This window comes from Leptinotarsa decemlineata, unplaced genomic scaffold, assembly GCF_025532065.1.
Source record: "Leptinotarsa decemlineata unplaced genomic scaffold, Ldec_3_MD MMD2_P_RNA_scaffold_6, whole genome shotgun sequence".
NCBI lineage: Eukaryota > Metazoa > Arthropoda > Insecta > Coleoptera > Chrysomelidae > Leptinotarsa > Leptinotarsa decemlineata.
In genome coordinates, this window is record NW_027412533.1 from 10,990,166 (window position 1) to 11,009,414 (window position 19,249).

The 19,249-nt window shown below is 33.2% G+C and overlaps 1 protein-coding gene across 3 annotated transcripts; it reads left to right on the forward strand.

Annotated features, from left to right (window-relative positions):
* The first annotated feature begins 231 nt into the window (after positions 1–231).
* On the forward strand, positions 232–18,923 carry LOC111517791 (uncharacterized). Of its 3 annotated transcripts, none has more exons than XM_074169961.1 (3): positions 232–392; positions 16,306–16,588; positions 18,211–18,923. In XM_074169961.1, the coding sequence occupies exons 1-3, from the start codon at positions 390–392 to the stop codon at positions 18,432–18,434; spliced, it is 510 nt and encodes a 169-aa protein (XP_074026062.1). In that variant the 5' UTR covers positions 232–389; the 3' UTR covers positions 18,435–18,923. The 3 variants fall into 3 exon arrangements, with proteins under 3 accessions (XP_074026062.1, XP_023029836.1, XP_074026063.1); XM_023174068.2 differs by lacking the exon at positions 232–392 and adding an exon at positions 15,619–15,744; XM_074169962.1 differs by lacking the exon at positions 232–392 and adding an exon at positions 15,963–16,241.
* Positions 18,924–19,249: the final 326 nt, after the last annotated feature.

Genomic DNA, 19,249 nt, shown 5'->3' on the forward strand with positions numbered 1-19,249 from the left:
AAAGGCCCGGCGGGCCGCAGGTTGAGTATGGCTGATCTATAGAATATTCTGAAGAATATACGAGTACTATGTATGAATGCTTTGTTCACAGATAAACATTGGGTACTTTTACCATTTCACTAAAAGTGTTACTTCCTAGACAGGCGTGCCTCGGGATACTATTGCAAAGCGCAAATGCAACTGATTTACTATCTCGCCCTGCCATTCTATTGCAAACACAGCGGTGCAATATGCACGACTGTGGTGGGATGAACCGAAGATGTACTTTTCAGGAACTAGTTGATTCATTTGCCATTCTTCATGTAACGTTTATTTGTGAATGGCGTACTGTATGACAAAAATAAATACGCGGGTGCATCTCAAAGTTGTTATTTGCCAAAGAGTGAAAGATGGTGAGTAGCTATTTTATTGATGAAACTTTTACCATCTGACCTGAAATATCACTCACCATATAGGCTAATCGGCTTCATCAAGAAGCTGGTCTCAAAATAGACCAAGTAATCCAAAAATTAAAGGTAAAGTACAGTATTACTGTAATTTTGCAAAACAGCAGCGATCTGTACAAACATTCGCATTTAGATTCTACTCACCCTCTATTTCAAAGTTTGCCCTGTACTAGAGATTGTTGCTATCACTGGAGGTGATAAAATGTTTCTTCGAAAATGGACTAATTGAGTTTTTTTACGAAATCAATATTTTTCTTTTTATTCACAAGTGAAAATGTCTTTTTCTCAAGCAAATACCAATTTTTCAGACGACACTGAATTATAGTTATTTTTTATATAGAGCTTCTGAGGTACGAAGTTGTGCCATACTAACACGGCCAGTGTTGCCAGACTATTTTCATGTCTATCAGAGGGTTTGTGTCAGAAGAATAACAGATTGACAAAAAAACCGTAGAAAATATATACGTGACTTTTACTATTCACAGTCATTTATAATAATTATTTTAGAAACTAAACTGAGTCATCATAAATTTCAACAGTAGAACACTAGCTCGAGAGCCAATAAAACAGGAGATCTACTGCCAAAACAATTGAACTTGGAAGACTGAATACTGTGCTCCTCTCGGGCGATATCTTCAACTGCTGTGGATTGATTCTTAATATACATCAGTCTGATTGCATTATGCAGAGACATGCCGAGACAAATACAACAAATCAAAAACTATGAAAAGCGGTCCAGCCGTTCTTGAGTTACAAACTGAGTACCCAACACAATTTTGCGACTTTGTTTCTACAAGGCAATTCAAATTCATCTGGGAATGTAGACAGTAGGAGAAAGAGAGTTGATCATGCCAAATTTGCATATTTTAGAGTCCTATTGAATTATGCAATATAATCGAAAGTAGCTGTTTTAGTTGCCCATTGCTCTAAGGAATTCAAAAAATCTGTACAGTTCTAAACGACAATTGAAGGAGTTCCTCATAGAAAATTGATTTTGAAATTTGGATGAAATACCCAATTTTAAATTTGAATTCACCGAGTTTCTTTATCATCTGAATGTGTTGTGGTAGAATATTATATAGCCTCGGACAATAATAAAACAGATCTCATTTCAGTTCTTGGCTGTGCATGCTCAAATTTATGTTTATTAATAAAAATCCAGGTTAGGCAGTGATAAGTATATAGACATCGGACATTGAGAAGCTTCAAATCTTTATATAGTTTTTCAGGAGAAAGTAGTCTATATTTTTCAAATGAAATTTTTAAGCATGTATTTTGGGTTTTCTGTAGTCGATTTAGGGAATTATTGAACATACCACCCAATACTTTAATACAATAAGTCATTATTGATTCAGCTGAAGAATGAAAGACGATCATAAGGTTTTTGTTATCTGGAATGTCCCTGAAAGCATAAGACCGCCTGAACAACATTTTCAGCTGTTTTGTTACATAATTAAGAAAAGAGAATTGAAATTTTCTATGTTTTTTACCACTATTATTTGTAACTGACGTTACTGCAGTTTCGTCCTATGAGGACATTTTCAAATTTATAGATTCAATGTATGAGTTTCGTCCTAAAAGGACATTTTCAGACTTATTCTTAAACTCATGTATAATAAGTACCTACATTAAATGTATGAATTTGAAAATGTTCTTACAGAACGAAACTGCAGTAACGTTAGTTACAAACAAAAGTGGTAAAAAACATAGAAAGCTTCAATTCTCTTTTTTTCATTATGATTTTCTACCACGTAGAAACGGCTACATCCATCAATTTATTGTTAAATAATTATCATGGACATCCTATCTTAAATTTTCATCTACCATGACCCCCAAGTATTTTATTTGTTGTAGTTTAGCATACTTATTAGCCATATATATTCTATAGCCATAGATTTTCTGCAATACTTCTTCCGAATCTGCGTAAACCTTTCGCAAGAATCTCCAGTTGCAACTATAGCTGTGTCATTGACATAGGAAATGATGTGTCCTTTGAAATTAGGAATTGAATTGATGCTATTTATGTAGATTAGGAACAGAACTGGACCTAATACCGTCACTTGGGAAATCCCAATTTTCACTTCTCTGGTACTGCTGCTTTCATGGTCTATTTTGACTTTTTGCATCCTACGTGTTGAGTAGTTTTGAATCAGAGACAGCGTTGGTCTTTTCATACCATATTAATGCAATTTCCCGAAAAGCTTGTCCTGTAATACTGTGTCAAAAGCTTTGGCAAGATCAAGAAAGTATGTTGAACACTTTTCTGATCTCTCCAAGGCTCTCAAAGATTTATTAACAAGTCAAGAATTGCACTTTCGGTATTGGGGTTCTTTATGAAGCCAAATAGTCTGTTAGTTATAACTTGATATTTTTCAACGAAAACCGTTAATTTTTTTTTCGAGTATTTTCTCAAAAATGTTTACAAAATTATTTATTACCGAGATTGGTATGTAGTTGCCAACAATATTTTGTTTACCTGCCTTGTATATAGGTGTAACTAATGATTCTTTCCACTGATAAGGAAGTTAACAGTACTTAAAAGTTAGGTTAATTATATGAACCAGTGGTATTATTAGATCTTTATATGCATGTTTTATGAGAGTCGTGGATATGCGATCAGGACCTGGGGAACAGTTATTTTTAAGTTTTGTGGCGAAGAAACATAGAAAGTTTTGTTTCTCATTTTTCTTTATGATCTCCTTCACGTAGTAACGGTTACATCCATCAATTTATTGTTTCAGTATTTGGGGTTTCTGAATTTCCAAACCAATAGGCTGTAACAAAAGCAACCTCCATAGTAACTCAAACCGTCTTCCCAAAGTTCATCCGCTTAGTACCTACACAGGGTGTTTCAAATTCATTACAATACGATAGAAACAGTGTTAGGACATCGGAAATGTATTTAAACTTGTATCATATCATTAAATTTGTATCATATCTCTTTTTTCTTCATTCGTGAAAGCCATTTTTCGTCAAAAATTCAATGACTTGTACAATAACAAAATGTCATTGAGTGTAACGAATTGAAAGTCAAATTTAGAAACATCAAAGTCAAATTCTATTATGATGACAATTAATTTTTTTCCATATCTCTAATTTTTCGAAAAATAATGATGACTTATGAGACATCATTGAAAAGGTAAAATCTGGTTCTATTCAAAACAGAAAGAATACAATGTAGCGCCCAAGAGAAAAAATTAAGATGATGATGGTGGCCGGAAGACGAAACGTTGGATAGCAATCTGAAAACACCATTATGTAGCAGGGAAAAAGTGGCGATGTGAAAGTGCAATTTATTTTTGAATCCTTCGAAAAATAAAGCCAGAAAAATAAAAACCCCTTTCCAAAATTTCTGTTTTTCCCGGGTATCTCCGGATATACTCGGAATTTTAGAACTTTCCCGACGGCATATTGTTATTCAGGCAAATGTTCAACTTTGCCCCAATTTAACCATATACGTATTTCCCATAGTTTCCGAGATCCCAATGGTTCCCAATTCGTTCTTTTTGGGGCTATATTCATTCATTTTGAGACACAGTATAGTATAAATTCTGTATTATTTGAATTTCACCTTTTCATTTCGTTTTAAAAACTTACAGTATTCTTAATCTACATTTGGAACAAGAGAATCAGGAATGCCTGACTACGAAAGTGACTATTTATTTCTAAACAATACACCGCGGTTTCATTTATATATCATTAAATCGCTCTCTTGCAATGGAATGCTAAATCCTTTTAGATGTTGCACTATGTAACATTTAAAGGATATTGGCAATAGATAGTAAATATCTGATTATCTACAGTTGCATGTTAGATTCATTAAAATGGACAAATAGTAAAAATATAAATATTCAAATGAAGAGGTATTGTGAGAGGCGGTATTTGAATATCAATTCCCAGATATTCATCAATCATTTTTACATTATAAATAAAGTTCTGAAACCACTCCTAGGCTCATTTGTTAGGTAACACTCCGCACAGCTGAAGGTCTGAAAATCAGGTTCAATTTACAAAACAAATTGAATAGAAAATGAATCAACTTGTCAATTTGTTTTTTTTATATAATCACCCTCAGCACTTTCATAAAGTAATCACAACCAAATTAGTTGAACACAACTTTGTTCAAGTTAAAGAATATTCGTGAAATTTACTTGAATTTTTAATTTTTTAGGGAATCACAAACTCCATGTGTGTTGCTACAATATTCAGCTCAACTTAAAAATTTCGCAAACCATATTTTTAACAAGGTGAAACATCATTAATGAAAGATGAAATGTATGTTCAAAAACTTTTATTTAATGTGAACATTTTGTATTTAAAATGTGCGGATACCCATGGCACAAAACAAATGAGGGTTGAAAGAAAACATTATGACATATTGGTGACATTAACTTCCCATTCTTGAATAATTATTGTTCGATGATTGAGTTTATTTGATTTCAAATGCCTCCTCCAAGATGATTAACGTTAGCCGAGAAGTCAGAATTAGTTTCAATATTTGTGGAGATAGCTATAAACCATTGCGTGAAGCAGCAGATATATTCAATGAACGTCATTCAGACAAACAAGTGCACTATTCCGTTGTGAGCAGAATTGAAAAAAAATTCAAACAGACTGGGTGTTTGGATTATAAATATAAAAATGATCGTAGAACTACTTCAGGCAGTTGTGAAAACCCCTAGAAGATCCACACAAGAAATTTCTGGTCATACGGATGTAATTATGATGCACTGTTTGGAACCTTTGGTGTAGTAATGAATATTACTGGACTTTTTTCCCAACACCAAATCGTTATTTTTAATACCTCGACACGTGTTTCGATCACCAAGTGATCATCTTCAAAGAGGAAGATTTTAATCTTCCTCGACATGCGTCGAGGTGTTAAAAATAACGATTTGGTGTTTGGAAAAAACTCCAGTAATATTCATACCGATGTAAAATAAAGCTCTGTTGAGAATATTCTTTAAAACATAAATATCATGCCCATAAGCCTATGTTTATTTACACGTTTCAAGAACAAGACTATGACTTACAATATGACTCATGCATGTGGATTCAAGGACAAATAGATCAACATGATTTCCATAAACACATTCTTTTGGGAGACGAATCCACGTTCACAACAAATGGCGTAGGTGGTGGTCGAACGAAAATTCAAATTTTGTCATTGACAATAAAAACCAATATTATCAAAAAACAAATGTATGGTGCGGTATTAATAACAACAAATTTATAGGGCCGTTTTTTTCGCCACAACCTAACGGGTGGTATCTATTTACAGTTTTTCGAAAATGAACCAAGGAATTTAATGAACAATATGAGCTTTCAATGACGACATAAACTATGGTTTGTACATGATGAATGTTCTGCTCATTCTACTAGTATTATTCAGAATGGTTAAATGGAAGTTTGGTGATAAATGATTAGAACGAAATACTGATTCACGGTGGCCTCCTTGTTCGTCTGATATTTAAAGCAAAAGGTTTATAACGATCGACAATTTAATAATTCTGAGGAGCTTGATATTTCGATACGATTTCATTGCAGAAATATTCCAGCAAGTGTGTTGCGATCTACTCTTTGTGAATTTTATGATCGTACAATTAGATGAATTGAACAAGAAGGTGGACACACATTGACACGTCGATAATTCTTTCTTCACACACAATGATTAAGTTATAATAAAAATAAGCCGATAAAAATTGCCAAAAACATCGGCACCGCTTTCAAATACAATTGAAAACATTGTATTATTTCTTTTCTGATTGTTTCGTAAGTATTTATTAACAATAATAATAATAATAAAGTTTAGTTTTAACCCTTATTTGTTTTGTTCCTTGGTTATCCGCGATTACTTCAAAAGAATTTCATGTTTCTCGAATAATTTCTACAGCTTTTTCATAAATATTTCAAATACATTATACATATTACCATTACCAATATTTCACCTTGTTAAAAATATGGTTTGCAAAATTTCAAAAGTTGTGTTAAATATCGTTGCAGCAAACATGAAGTTTGTGATTCCCTCAAAAAATTAAAATTCAAGTTAATTGCACAAACATACATTGATTTGAACATAGTTATGCACAACTGATTTTGTTATGATTAACTCATGAAAGTATTTGTGGTGATTATAAAATACTAACTAGAAAAAATCAACTTAAAATATTGAAAAACTAAAAAATGTCTTGTGGGGTTATGTTTTAGTATTTGGTATTTCAACTGTCAACAACTTTTCTCAATAACATTTTGCTGTAGTTTCTGAAATAAGCGTACTTTACTCTTGAGCAATTTTTATATTTTTGGACCTAACCTGTATGCTGTTTGACTTGCAACCATTCTAAGTGCACCTAAAATGATTACCAAACATACACCAACTTTCATATGTTGCACACTTAAATGACCACAATGTATACCGGGTGGCAAACATTTAATTGCACACTATTGCTACATCGATAACGGTAGAAAATACGATGTTGGTTAAATTATACAAAAGTATACTTTTTAGAATGCAATGTAACTATGTTAATAAATCCAGGCTATTGTTAACCGTTCTCGATATAATGTAAAAAATTGAAATTGCAGGCTATAATTAGCATTTTTTCTATACGATGTTTCGTTTACTTAGGACCATCCTCATTAATTTTTTTCAATTTTCATATTATTCAACTCCGAAATTTCGAGAAAGTCGTAACTCGTAAATCATAACATCGTACTATTATTTTCCTGAATGAAGAAACAACAGAAAAAAAATTATATTCAATTCGAGTTATATTTTATTCATATTTTGTATATGAAAGATACCAGAGTCCATTTTTGTTTAATTCGACCAACGTCGTTTCTTCTACTGTTACGCTAGTTGCACACACACCGATTTTGACCGGGCAGTATAAAATCGGCCGATATTTTATTGGTAGCGGGTGCTTGCACACTCACCGAATTTTTATCGGTCAAACAATCAGTTGCTTTGTTGTCGTAATTAGCACGCACTACCAAAACGAAGTTAATGCCTAGTAACTACAATTTCACCGAGCATTCGAGACTGGAATGGTCGGTAAAAAACCGGTGAGTATGCAAGAGTGTATTTAGTCATGTACGCCACTACTTCCCGGTACTGCCGGCGATGAAGTGGCAGTAGAGGGCTGCTCACCGGTGTTTTACCGGCGACGATCACCGGTCGGCATGTGTGCCAGGTCCCATTCCCACATGTGGTTCACTATTGGAATTTGGACGACCGGTACAAAGTCGGCCGTCCAAAATCGGTGTGTGTGCAACTAGCGTTACCAACATAGCAATAGTGTAGCAATTACATTTTCCTCACTAATATTTTTCACAGAACTATAATAACCTGTCTATAATTGTGAAAGTAGGAACACCACGGTCCATTATTGACCAACAATATCGCTGAGTTTTAAGTAATTGAAATACAAAACAATAGGTAGTTTTACGACCCTAATTTCATCATTTATTAAATTGATAGATGTAGCCGTTACTACGTAGTAGGAAATCATGATGAAAAATGAGAATTGAAACTTTCTATGTTTTTTACCACTTTTATTTGTAACTAACGTAACTGCAGTTTTGTCTTATAGAGGAAATTTTCAAATTTAAACATTAAACTAACAATGATTGATTACATTAGCCTTATAAACCCCACTGTAGGTAATAATAAAGGTACTCAGTTTGATTGAGTACCTGAATTTTGTTTACTAGTGACAATTTGGATATGTTAATTCGAAAACCGGTGAGTAAACTAAATCGATTTGATCATTTAACAGGTTGCACCCGCAATGTTTATGCTTGTGAATTTCCAAGGATCCTAAAAAACTGAGTTTGCAACCCTTCCTTGCATAGTGCAGAATTTACCTATCGTTTAGATTCGGGAACTTGCATACCAAAGAATGGTTTGAAAACGTCGAATCATTTTTACCTAGTCTGTAGAACATGAAAGGTCCTTCATACATACATACAGACATACATTATAAAAGAGTCACTCACCTGGCGGCATTTTGCTGTTGAGGTGTCAAGTTCTTGTGCCTTATGTTAGTTTTTATTGGCACCCAGAATAAATTATTCCCTCCACAAGTTATTCGGTATCTCTGTTCGATGCGAATAACTTCTGACGGAAATGACAGATCTGAAAAAAGATTAGTGCCAACAAAACACACCCATTCTGTGTTCAATGTAACTTTTTTGCGGTAAACTCAAATTATTTAAAAAATATCGAATACATTTTATTGCAGATGAGAAATTATCACGAAGTTATCTTGGCAGGTTGTTACCATATTCATATTCACTAATGACTTGACGAAATTTCTAGGTCAACAATGTTCATACCTATTATTGAGATTTTAAGAATCTAAGGAAACAACTATATTTTCTCGGTTTTCGAAAAAACTAGAACTATTCTGATTTTTCCGCAAACTTCTCACGAAAACTATTCTAAAAACGATATTTTGCAAATACAATGTTTACCGGGTTGCATATAGAAATTTAATTCAAGGCTGGCCATACACGTTGCGGCCTAATGTCTACTCGTTCTTCTTGATTAGAAATATTCTCTCTCAAAGTCAGACACGGATCTAGAGCGGGTATTACCCTCCTGAATCCCTGTCAGAATTTATCCAAAGATTAATTTTGGGTCCACTCTTGGGAGCTCTATTATCTTGATATGTCGGGAGACCCGAATAACTTGGAGATGGCAAGTTGAAAGATTGAATTTTTAGGCTTTGGTGGATGTTAGGTCTCTGGCTGAGAATTTAAACAAGCAGGAATTTATGAAAAATTTAGTGAAAATATCTCAGGGAGTCAACAGATAGTAAAAAAGTTTTACATTTTCTTTTAAACAGGTTGAGATAGTAATTTAGAGATCCGAAGAGAGAGGTATTTATCTTTTTTATTATCACTTCATTTCAGTCACAAGTTATTTTTTTGTTCTCACTTAATTTTCTCATATTTAGTTACCACCAATCTTGACAAACAAGCCTTTGTTCAAGATTAAGCGAAAGTAACGTACAAGTATACCCATGGACAATAATAACAAAGAATGATGATTCAACATATTAACAGGAACTGATTACTTTCCATTGTAATAATTATAGTTCAATTAGTTCATTGGCAGTGATGTATCTCCAACTACATTGCTTCAGTATCAAGGAGGTTTGAAAGAAATAAATTAAAGGAAAGTATCAATGAATGTATGCAACACATAAAGTAAAGTAAACTTTAATGACTATATAATGAATAAATTGAGGAGCAGGTCGAATTTAAGAAACATCACTAGAAAGACAGTAACAGTACACATATAAATGTAGAGATACAAAAATATATATATAGATATATGTAATAAAGTGTGAAACCTTGAATGTGTAGTACACATGCAACGAAAAAATAACAATTATATTAAGCAAAAACACTGAAATCACAATTAAATAAAATACAAGCGAAAACCAAAAAAAATTAAATAAATTGAACTATTAACACGAGAACTATTAAAAAATTATTAACAAGAAATGAAAATTAAAATATTACGAACCAAAAGTGTGAAGTAACTTCCAAACCAAATGTGAAGTAACTTGGTTTGGAATCTTTTCATTTTTAATTTTCACCACCAAAAGTGTGAAGTAACTAACAAACCAAGTGTGAAGAAACTAGGTTTGGAATCTTTTAATTTTTAATTTTCATTTATTGTCAATAATTTTTTAATTTTCATCTCGTGTTAATAGTTCAATTTTTTTTATTTCTTTGGTTTTCGCTTATATTCTATTTCATTGTAATTTCAGTTTTTTTGCTCAACATAATTGATATTTTTTCAGCTAACCTTTTTATTTTTTTACAGATTCTTTCAGAGATTTCAAATCAATTTATATCATATCAGAACTAATGTAATGTGTTATATATTCTTCTACTCAATGGAAGCAATGTTCAGTCAAATTTTTTTTTCTTTCTTTAAAAGATACATGCTGAGCTTCGTCAGGCCTTCACTAAGTTTATTGTACAAATTTAAGTAGAGACTTTTGGAGGAAGATATTTTCGGTCATAGTAGATATACAACACCCACTTCGTTACTCTCAGAAAAAGGCTGAGATTGCCTCCACTCGTTAGTGGTTATATTACTAGAGATAACAATTGTATTCTGCAACCTGGTGTTCTCCATTTCTGCGTTGATGAGGGCCAACAAATCAGAAACAAGGACCTGTGATTTGATTTTTATAGTGTTATGCCTATGAGTTTTCGTCTTGTTTCAAAAATGTATCATAAGTAGTGTCAAATTGGTACAGGGTGAGCAAGAGTACAAAAGTTGTTTCAAAAATTTAACGTAAGTACCAGACACTAACGTTATAAGAATATACGTAGGCTTTCACGGTCCTAGTCACGATTGAAGAAAACAAAATCCGGGCTGTTAGGCCGTGGCATCAAAAGGTTCGTCTGCTACTGCGGCAGACATCATCAGCATATTCCCCTGATGATAATGAGGTTTGAAACATATTCAAATTTGGGTTTTGAATTATTGCGTTCTGTTATAGAAACTTATATCTTGCTGATTGAATTAATTGATAATAATCATTATTGATTGATAGTAATGCACCATTGGATAAATCTAACCTCACACACAAATCAATAAAAATATTCTCGGACAGTCAAATGGCGTTGGTAGCTCTTGGCTCCTACCGAGCAACGTCTAAATTGGTAGCAAATTGCCAAAAACGACTCTCCTCGATAGGAAAACTTAACAGATTGTCTCTGGTCTGGATTCCCGGCCATACTGGCCTGGAAGGCAATGAAGCTGCTGACTCCCTTGCAAAGGAGGGTGATGCAAGCAGCTTAATCGGACCAGAACCTGTCTTTGGCATCGCTATAGGCTTTGCCAAGCAACCATTGAACACCTGGATGGCAAGAAGATTCATGTTCTTCTGGCAGAATATTTCAGGAATGGCTCACTCCAAGGCGTTTATTCACACTTAGAAGCTTGATACCAAACAGTTGTTGGACTACAGTAGGGATGAACTACGATGTCTAACAGACCTTCTTTCAGGTCACTGTCATTTGAGTCATCATATGCCGTACTCTTAGCATCTGACCTGAAAGACCACTAACCATGCAAACTAATCGACTTCGTTAAGAAGCTGGGTTTATTTGGCCGAGTGTGAATAGGTGTGAGCTACAATAAACCCTTGCGGGTTGCGGTAGAGGGTAGAATAGATCCACTTTAGACCTAACCTAACCTAACAGTCATGAACTACAATTTTTGTGATTAATATCCATGCAGTAACATTCTTATAGGTCAAGAGATAATAATAAAGAGAATGTGTATCGATGCATTCATTGCATGGCATCATTCGTGTTCTAATCATCCCATTTCGCAAGGCTTTATGGAGCATAAAAAGAGTGCGTTGCATTTACAGATTGCATCATCAGCTTGAACTGAGATGTAATAAGGAGTGTATTTGAATTATAAATTTATTATATACGAAAATGATATAGGTACTATATTATATAAGAGAAAAAATAATGGAAATTGTTTCACTTAACAACTATTTTCTGAAATAGACTATTCAATTCGAAATAAGAATTTTACTGAACCTAATACGGTTGCTAAATTTCTAATTATTAATCGATTTTTCGTTACAACTGAGACACAAACTAAAATAAATCAAATATAGAAGGCAAGTTACTAAATTTGGCCAGAAATATTAATATGTATTCATCTAACCTATAAGCACCACTTTTCATGATAATTTTTTTTCTGTATACTCCAAGAATATTTGTAGGAGATATATTTACTCCATTTGGATCACATTTTGGAAAGTACCTTTGTTCAAATTTGTAAACGGTCATTTCCATGGATTTTGAAATTCAATAAATTGATGGATGTAGCCGTTACTACGTGGTAGAAGATCATAAAATGAAGAAAAGAGAATTGAAACTTTCTATGTTTTTTATTACTTTTATTTGTAACTCATACATTAAGTGTATAAGTTTGAAAATGTCCATATAGGACGAAACTGCAGTAACGTTAATTAGAAATAAAAGTGTTTTTCACCACTTTTATGTATAAGTTTCAATTCTCTTTTCTTTATTTTGAAATTGAATGTGGGAGTTGTTTTTTTGTTCATCGAACTGATCACATCTCAATTAATTGAATGAATCACACCATTCATTTTTTTAACCATTTTCAAATACATTGATTAAATTTTGTGATTAAGTATACTGTAAATTCATTTCTTGCAAGATTTTTATCCCAATGATATAATGATTGTTTTTTGTTCTCGTGTTGGAAAAGTGTTTTCAATAGATAAATTAAAATGTTATATTTTTTGAAAATAATGTGGAAAGAGACATCTCAGTGGTGTGGATTATAAAAAAATATGATGTTTGCCTTCAAAAACTAATTATCATAACATGAACTTTTGCAATGTTCTATTTTTCAATACATGAAAACAGTGAAATATCATTCATTTGCAAATCTGAAATGAATAAAATTGACAGATTCTAATTGAAAACTGCAATTTCTTTCAATAACCTAAATTTCAAGAAAACTACTCATTAGAGACTGTCACAAAAATGTAATTTGTTTTCTACAGTTTAATATATCAGAAAAAATTAACTCATTAGGTAGGGAAATGAGTACATCCAATCAATTTTAATTGAATATTTGCAGAACAACTTGCCTTCTCGAAGTCATCGGCCTGTGTCTGGAAACTTCGTTAGGCTATCTTGGATTTGATCTCAATAACAGTTCATTAAATTCATCTCTCCCTAGAAACAAACATTAAGTATTATGTTTATGATGAAACGCACTTACTTTGTGTTGCCCTGAGATGATAGATATTATCTTGAAAGTTGCTATTAAAAACAGGAATGACATATTTTATGTAACACAATTTCAGTTCCATAACAGATATTTTTTCAAACTACTGTTTAGACCAGTATCAAAATTTTTCATCTCTGATGACTATATCGTACACTACATGGTACACAGACCGTTTCTTTTTGGTAACATTGCTATATTCTAAACCGTAACAGATATGAAGACGATAAAATGGGTAAAAAGATAACTGTCATCGGGAACAAGTTAATGGTCGGAGAACATTCACAGGGACTCTCGCCCTTCTCGAGTTATACAGGGAAAACCAATAATGCTGTTTTTCGTTTTTTTTTTAATGGAGTTGTTATTTCGGAAAATATCAAAAAATGGAAAAGAAAAATGTTATTTTATTCGAAGTTTACTATGACAACATGGCCACCATCAACTTATTTTTTAAATACGGACTTACGTCTTTTTTATTACAGATATTGATAAAGCAATAAATTCACAATCCAAGGGTATATCACATTTGATATTTTCATAGCGTAACATTTGAAATAACTACTATCATCAATGACAACAATTTTAAATTACGGTCTTGTCGTTACTTCTTTCGTGAATTGTTCTGATTTCTTCAAAATATAATTCAGACAACCCAATAAATTCAACAGGTAGGTTACCTAAGACAATGAAAATTGGTACTTTTTCAAAGCTTATTTCTTTCTAATCAGTTATAATTCGTAATATTTTTATAATTCTCAATCCTGGAAGTAACGAAAATATCAGTTATTGGTCAAAATTCGATTGTTGTATAATTTGGCATGATCTCAATTAATTTACCATTCCACCTGAAATATTTTGGAAAAGAACAAATATAAGTGCTACAGAATACGCAAAGTTCATCACCTCAATGAAAAGGATTACGGAAGGAGAGTACGATTTGCGAAAAGGTTAAGACGTAGAAATAGGAAAGTTGGAAATATTTGTAAAAAAAATAATATGGACGGACGAATCAAAATTCACCAACAGTGGTTGGCTTAACAGAAATATCCATTATAGGCGGAATACTACAAATGAACATTTACATAGGAAAACCAATTTCCAAGAAAGGTTCGGAATAAATGTTTGGTTGGGAATTGTGGAAACAAACATCCTTGGCCCTTTCTTTTACGATGATCATTTGAATAGTGAAATGTATCTTCATTTTCTATTCAATGAATTCGATGGCTACTTAGATGAATTGCCACTGAATATCCATCATGAAATACAATATTTTCAACGGGACGGTGCTCCTCCTCATAATGCAGCAATAGTAAGGGAACATTTAGATGCAATATTCTCAAAAAAATGGATTTGAAACAATGGCCCAATTAACTGGCCAGCTCGTTCCCCAGATCTTACTCTTGTAGACTTTCTTTGTCTAGGGATACATAAAGGATAAAGTTTTTTCAACACCAAGCACATATATCGACCATGTCAAACAAAAAATAACAGATGCATGTATCAGTATTACACCTATTATGCTAGAAAATTGCCACAGAAATTGTCTGGACCGACAACTTATGTGCATTCAAATGATACGCTATAAAAATTTCAAATGTGATATACCCTTGGATTGTGAATTCATTGCTTTATCAATATCTGTAATGAAAAAGACAGGTCCGTATTTAACAAAAAGTTGATGGTGGCCATGTTGACACGAAACGTTTTATCGAATATTTATTATTAGATTTTCATAGTACACTTCGAAAACAATAACATTTTACTCTTTTATTTTTTTGATATTCTCCGAAATAACAATTCCATTCGAAAAAAAACGAAAAATAGCATTTTTGATTTTTTCCATATAACTCGAGAAGGGCGAGAGTCCCCGAAAATTTTCTTGGACCATTGTATTGTCCCCGATGACAGTTACCTTTTTTCCCATTTAGTCGCCTTCGTATCTGTTACGATTTAGAATATAGCAATGTTTCCACATGATAAAAGAAACGGCCTGTATAGGAACCATCGTCACTTATTTCATTCTCCACTTCAAATTGCCAAAACAATATTTTTGTTTTTGCACGGAAAAAAATATTGAAAATCATCATCCACCATACATATTCTTGCGAATTTTGTGAAAATATCAATACTAGTTCCAATTTTATTTCGAATTAGATATTGTCTTGTATCAAACATAATTCGTGAAGTACAGTTTCACTCAGCTATTCATTTATAATTTAGAATCTCCTAAAATACTAGGTACTGTCGAAAAAGTACCGGGAATTGGTCAAAGAAACGCAAAATATCTATTATTCATCCAAATTTATCGTATCGCCATCAAATCATCGCCATGGAATCAACTTCAATACTAACAACTGTTTTATGTCTATTGACTGAAACTTCGTTAGTTTTCTTTCCAAATATCTGTTCTTTTTTGAAGAATTTTCTGTCCCAAATACAACACAACACTCAGATAATATTTCGTATTCACTGTCTTCGCATTTTCTGGTAAGAATGCTGAAAGCACAACAACGAGGTAATTGAAAAAACTGTTATTATAACCTTAATTTTTTATCTACTTTTGACGAGCTTTTTTCGGTTTTGGCTCAGTTGGAAGGTGCCATTCCAAAGCTTGTTGAGTGGTTTGCGTATCTAATTCGTAAACTCATGTCTCATCACTATAGTTACAAAGGGTTTCATGAGTGTGGGGTCGAAATTAACTCGTTCTAACATGTCTGTAGCGACAAAGGTCACAAAAGTTTTGTAGAAAATGCAGGTTATTTGTCACCAGTCAAGCGACAATGCGTTTCATGCCTAAAAATTGTTTAAAATGATACGAACTGATTCGTTATACGTAGAAATTTCTGGGGCAATCTCTCTCATACTCAAACGATGATTTTCAGTCATCTTCATTTCAGGGATGTTATGTGAAATTGAATATTTTTTATGGTCGGAAAAACTGTAGCTGGTACGCCAAACAGTACCTAATCACTTCTTTGACTTCTGTATGATAAAAACCGAAAAATGAAGTTGTATTATCCTGACATCAACCAAATATACTGTTTTCAGTTAACGGCTCGTATCTTGAAAGCGTCTATGATATTGGTATTTTCGAAGGCTTCCCATGTAACACTAGGAATCAAAAGTGAAGAACAATTCCAAATAAATCAGAAACCAGAATGGCAATTGAAAAGATCGGTGAGAAGTTTCAGAAATGTCGAATTTGAGGTTATTCCAAACTTTGAGTTATGGACAGAAGACAGTTTTCATCTTGAATTTCCTCAGAGACCATTACCACTTACCAATTTCAACAGCCAGGAATATGAAACCCCGGATTTCAGCAATGGTTTAGGTGAGTAATTGTTGAAACATAATGTTAATAACACTCTTTGATAATTCTTTTTTCACTTATACTTTTACTTATGTTTCATGATTAATTTATAAATATCTTTCTATATCTTTCAACCTCAATGAAAAACTTTTTCTGTGGTATCACCAGAAACTCCAACAGATCTGGTCGTCGAAAGTGTCTGGTGAGAATAAAGTTGCTTGCCCTTTGAACTTCTTTGTGTGGTCCTCGAACCATGAAAGATAAGTAATGCATTTATTTTTGGGCCAGCTGCCCAAGAAGTCGATGAACTTGGTTCATTTTTCAACACTAAATGAGAGGAACACAACTTTATCAGTGAGTTGGAACTCGTTCAGCAAATAGCACATCAAATAAGTAGAACCACGAGACCAAGAGTGAGCCGAGTTTTCAACAACATTGAAGACCACGGCCGATCAACGCACCTGATCTTTGCATTTCTCAGGTTAACTGAGTTAGAGACAAAAACTGAGGAGTTCATTATAAATCCAGCTATGAGGAGTAAAATAGAGCCTTGGAATATACCCAGATCTAGATATTGGTAGTTGAGCCAATTTATGCGTGCCTTCTCTTGGCGATTTTTCAAAATAGATTAAATTGAAAACTAGCATTTCAAGAAAGATTAATGCCTGGCTGAAATTCAATGAGGTTGAAATTGTGTAAAATTTTCTTTTATTATTCAATATCGTGCCTTCGAGTACGATTTGTCTTTAGTCTCAAAATAGGCCTCACTTTCGAACCTCTTCATGAGCGTTGAATTTAATTTCTTCCCGGCGAGCATTTTCTTGAGGCCTGAGAACAGAAAAAAATTAACTGAGGGCCAGGTCTGGAGAATACGGTGGATGCGAAAGAAATTTGAAGCCCAATCATTGCAGTTTTTCCATTGTTTTCATTAATTTATGTCACGATGCATTGTCTTGATGAAAAAACACTTTTTTTCCAATGGGGTCGTTTTTCCGCGATTTCGCTATTCCGCTTCAATAACGCTATGTAATAGTCGCTTTTGATGGTTTTCCCTTTTCAAAGTAGTCGATAAATAAATTAATATTTGCGTCTTTGCACGCTTTGGAGTCGGTTCACCACGTGCAGACCACTCAGATGACGATCTTTTTGACTCTGATGTGAAAAGATGGAGCCATGTTTCATCCATTGTCATATATCGATGCAAAAATTCGGGTTTTTTGTAATAGAACAGCTTCAAGCACTCTCAGAGTCATCAATTCGTGTTGTTTTTGGTCGATTGTGAGCTCGCTCACTTTGAACAGAGCTTTCGCATACCCAAATATTTATGTATTTCCTTTAGAGCCTCAGCTATCTCAGTCAACTTCACTTCACAAGTTTGATCTTCCTCTTGTAGATGATCACTTGGTGATTGAAACACGTGTCGCGGCGTTAAAATAACGGTTTGGTGTTAGGAAAAATTCCAGTAATATTCATTACAACACCAAAGGTTCCAAACAGTGCATCACAAGCAATCTCTTCATGAATTTTTTCGATATTAAACGATTTCCTTAATGATAACGATTTTAAACATTCTATTGTCAGTTGTTAGATAACAATAATAAAGTGGATGGTACTTCTTGCCCTCATGAACATTTTATTTTCAGCTTATCCCGATCCATTTCTACTAACAGGACAGCAAGCGAAACGAAAAGTGGCCTACTTATACAGCAGAGAGCTATTTTTTGGAGATATTCCCCACTACAAGCTTTTGCTACGGAAACAAAACGATAGAAAACTGAGTGGAGTTCCAGTACAACGACTTGGATCGATAAGAATTAACTCTCCATTTGACAAAACCAAATTCCCAGCAACTATAAGTTCGTTTTAAATAACAATTAAAGAAGAATCTGTGAATAATTTGATATAATTATATAAAAATAAATAATAATGTAGCTTGAAATGAGGCATGGTTGGACTAAGATCAAAATATTTTCAATTTTGTTCTTTGAAAACGTGGAAAATCTTTCGCTGCTGCAAGATAAGTCAAAAAATAATTGACGAAAAAATTTGAAGAATCACAAAAAGTAACTGAGAATTTCTTCAGTTGTAAACATGGGCCTACTCAGGATTATATTTTCAAAAAATCAAAAAATGGGTGACATGAAAGGAATGGGATTTTCGAGGATTTTTTAAAATTTCGATTAGACAAAAAATGTTTTCCACTCCTGGATTAATATATAACTAAATCAGAACCTTCCAAAGAAAAGACCTGCCATCATGATGAAACATGTGTTTTCGATAATGTCAAATATTCGATAATACTGGTTCTTTAAACGATTCTTGTATTTTTAAATTAGAATATACATTGTCTTTTGATTATGGTATTATTTGGATGTATAGATATCTCTTTCAGAAACCATTGTTAATAAATAATTAATAAATTGAAAGAGAAAGGAGGACTTCTGTGAATAAATTCACAATTTTAACTTATCTAACAAATTACAACTCTTGAAAGTCGGGTGAATTGGGAAGTTGCCCATTTTAGAAAAAAATTTAATGATATTTGGAACTAGAGCCCAAAAATGAAGCATTCTTGTTCCAAAAACAAATAGCTCTGTTTCGAACCGCCATATAGGTCTCATCAGTGATGTTAGAATGAATCACAAAGACATTGCTGGACCCAAATGTCTTTGAATAACAAGC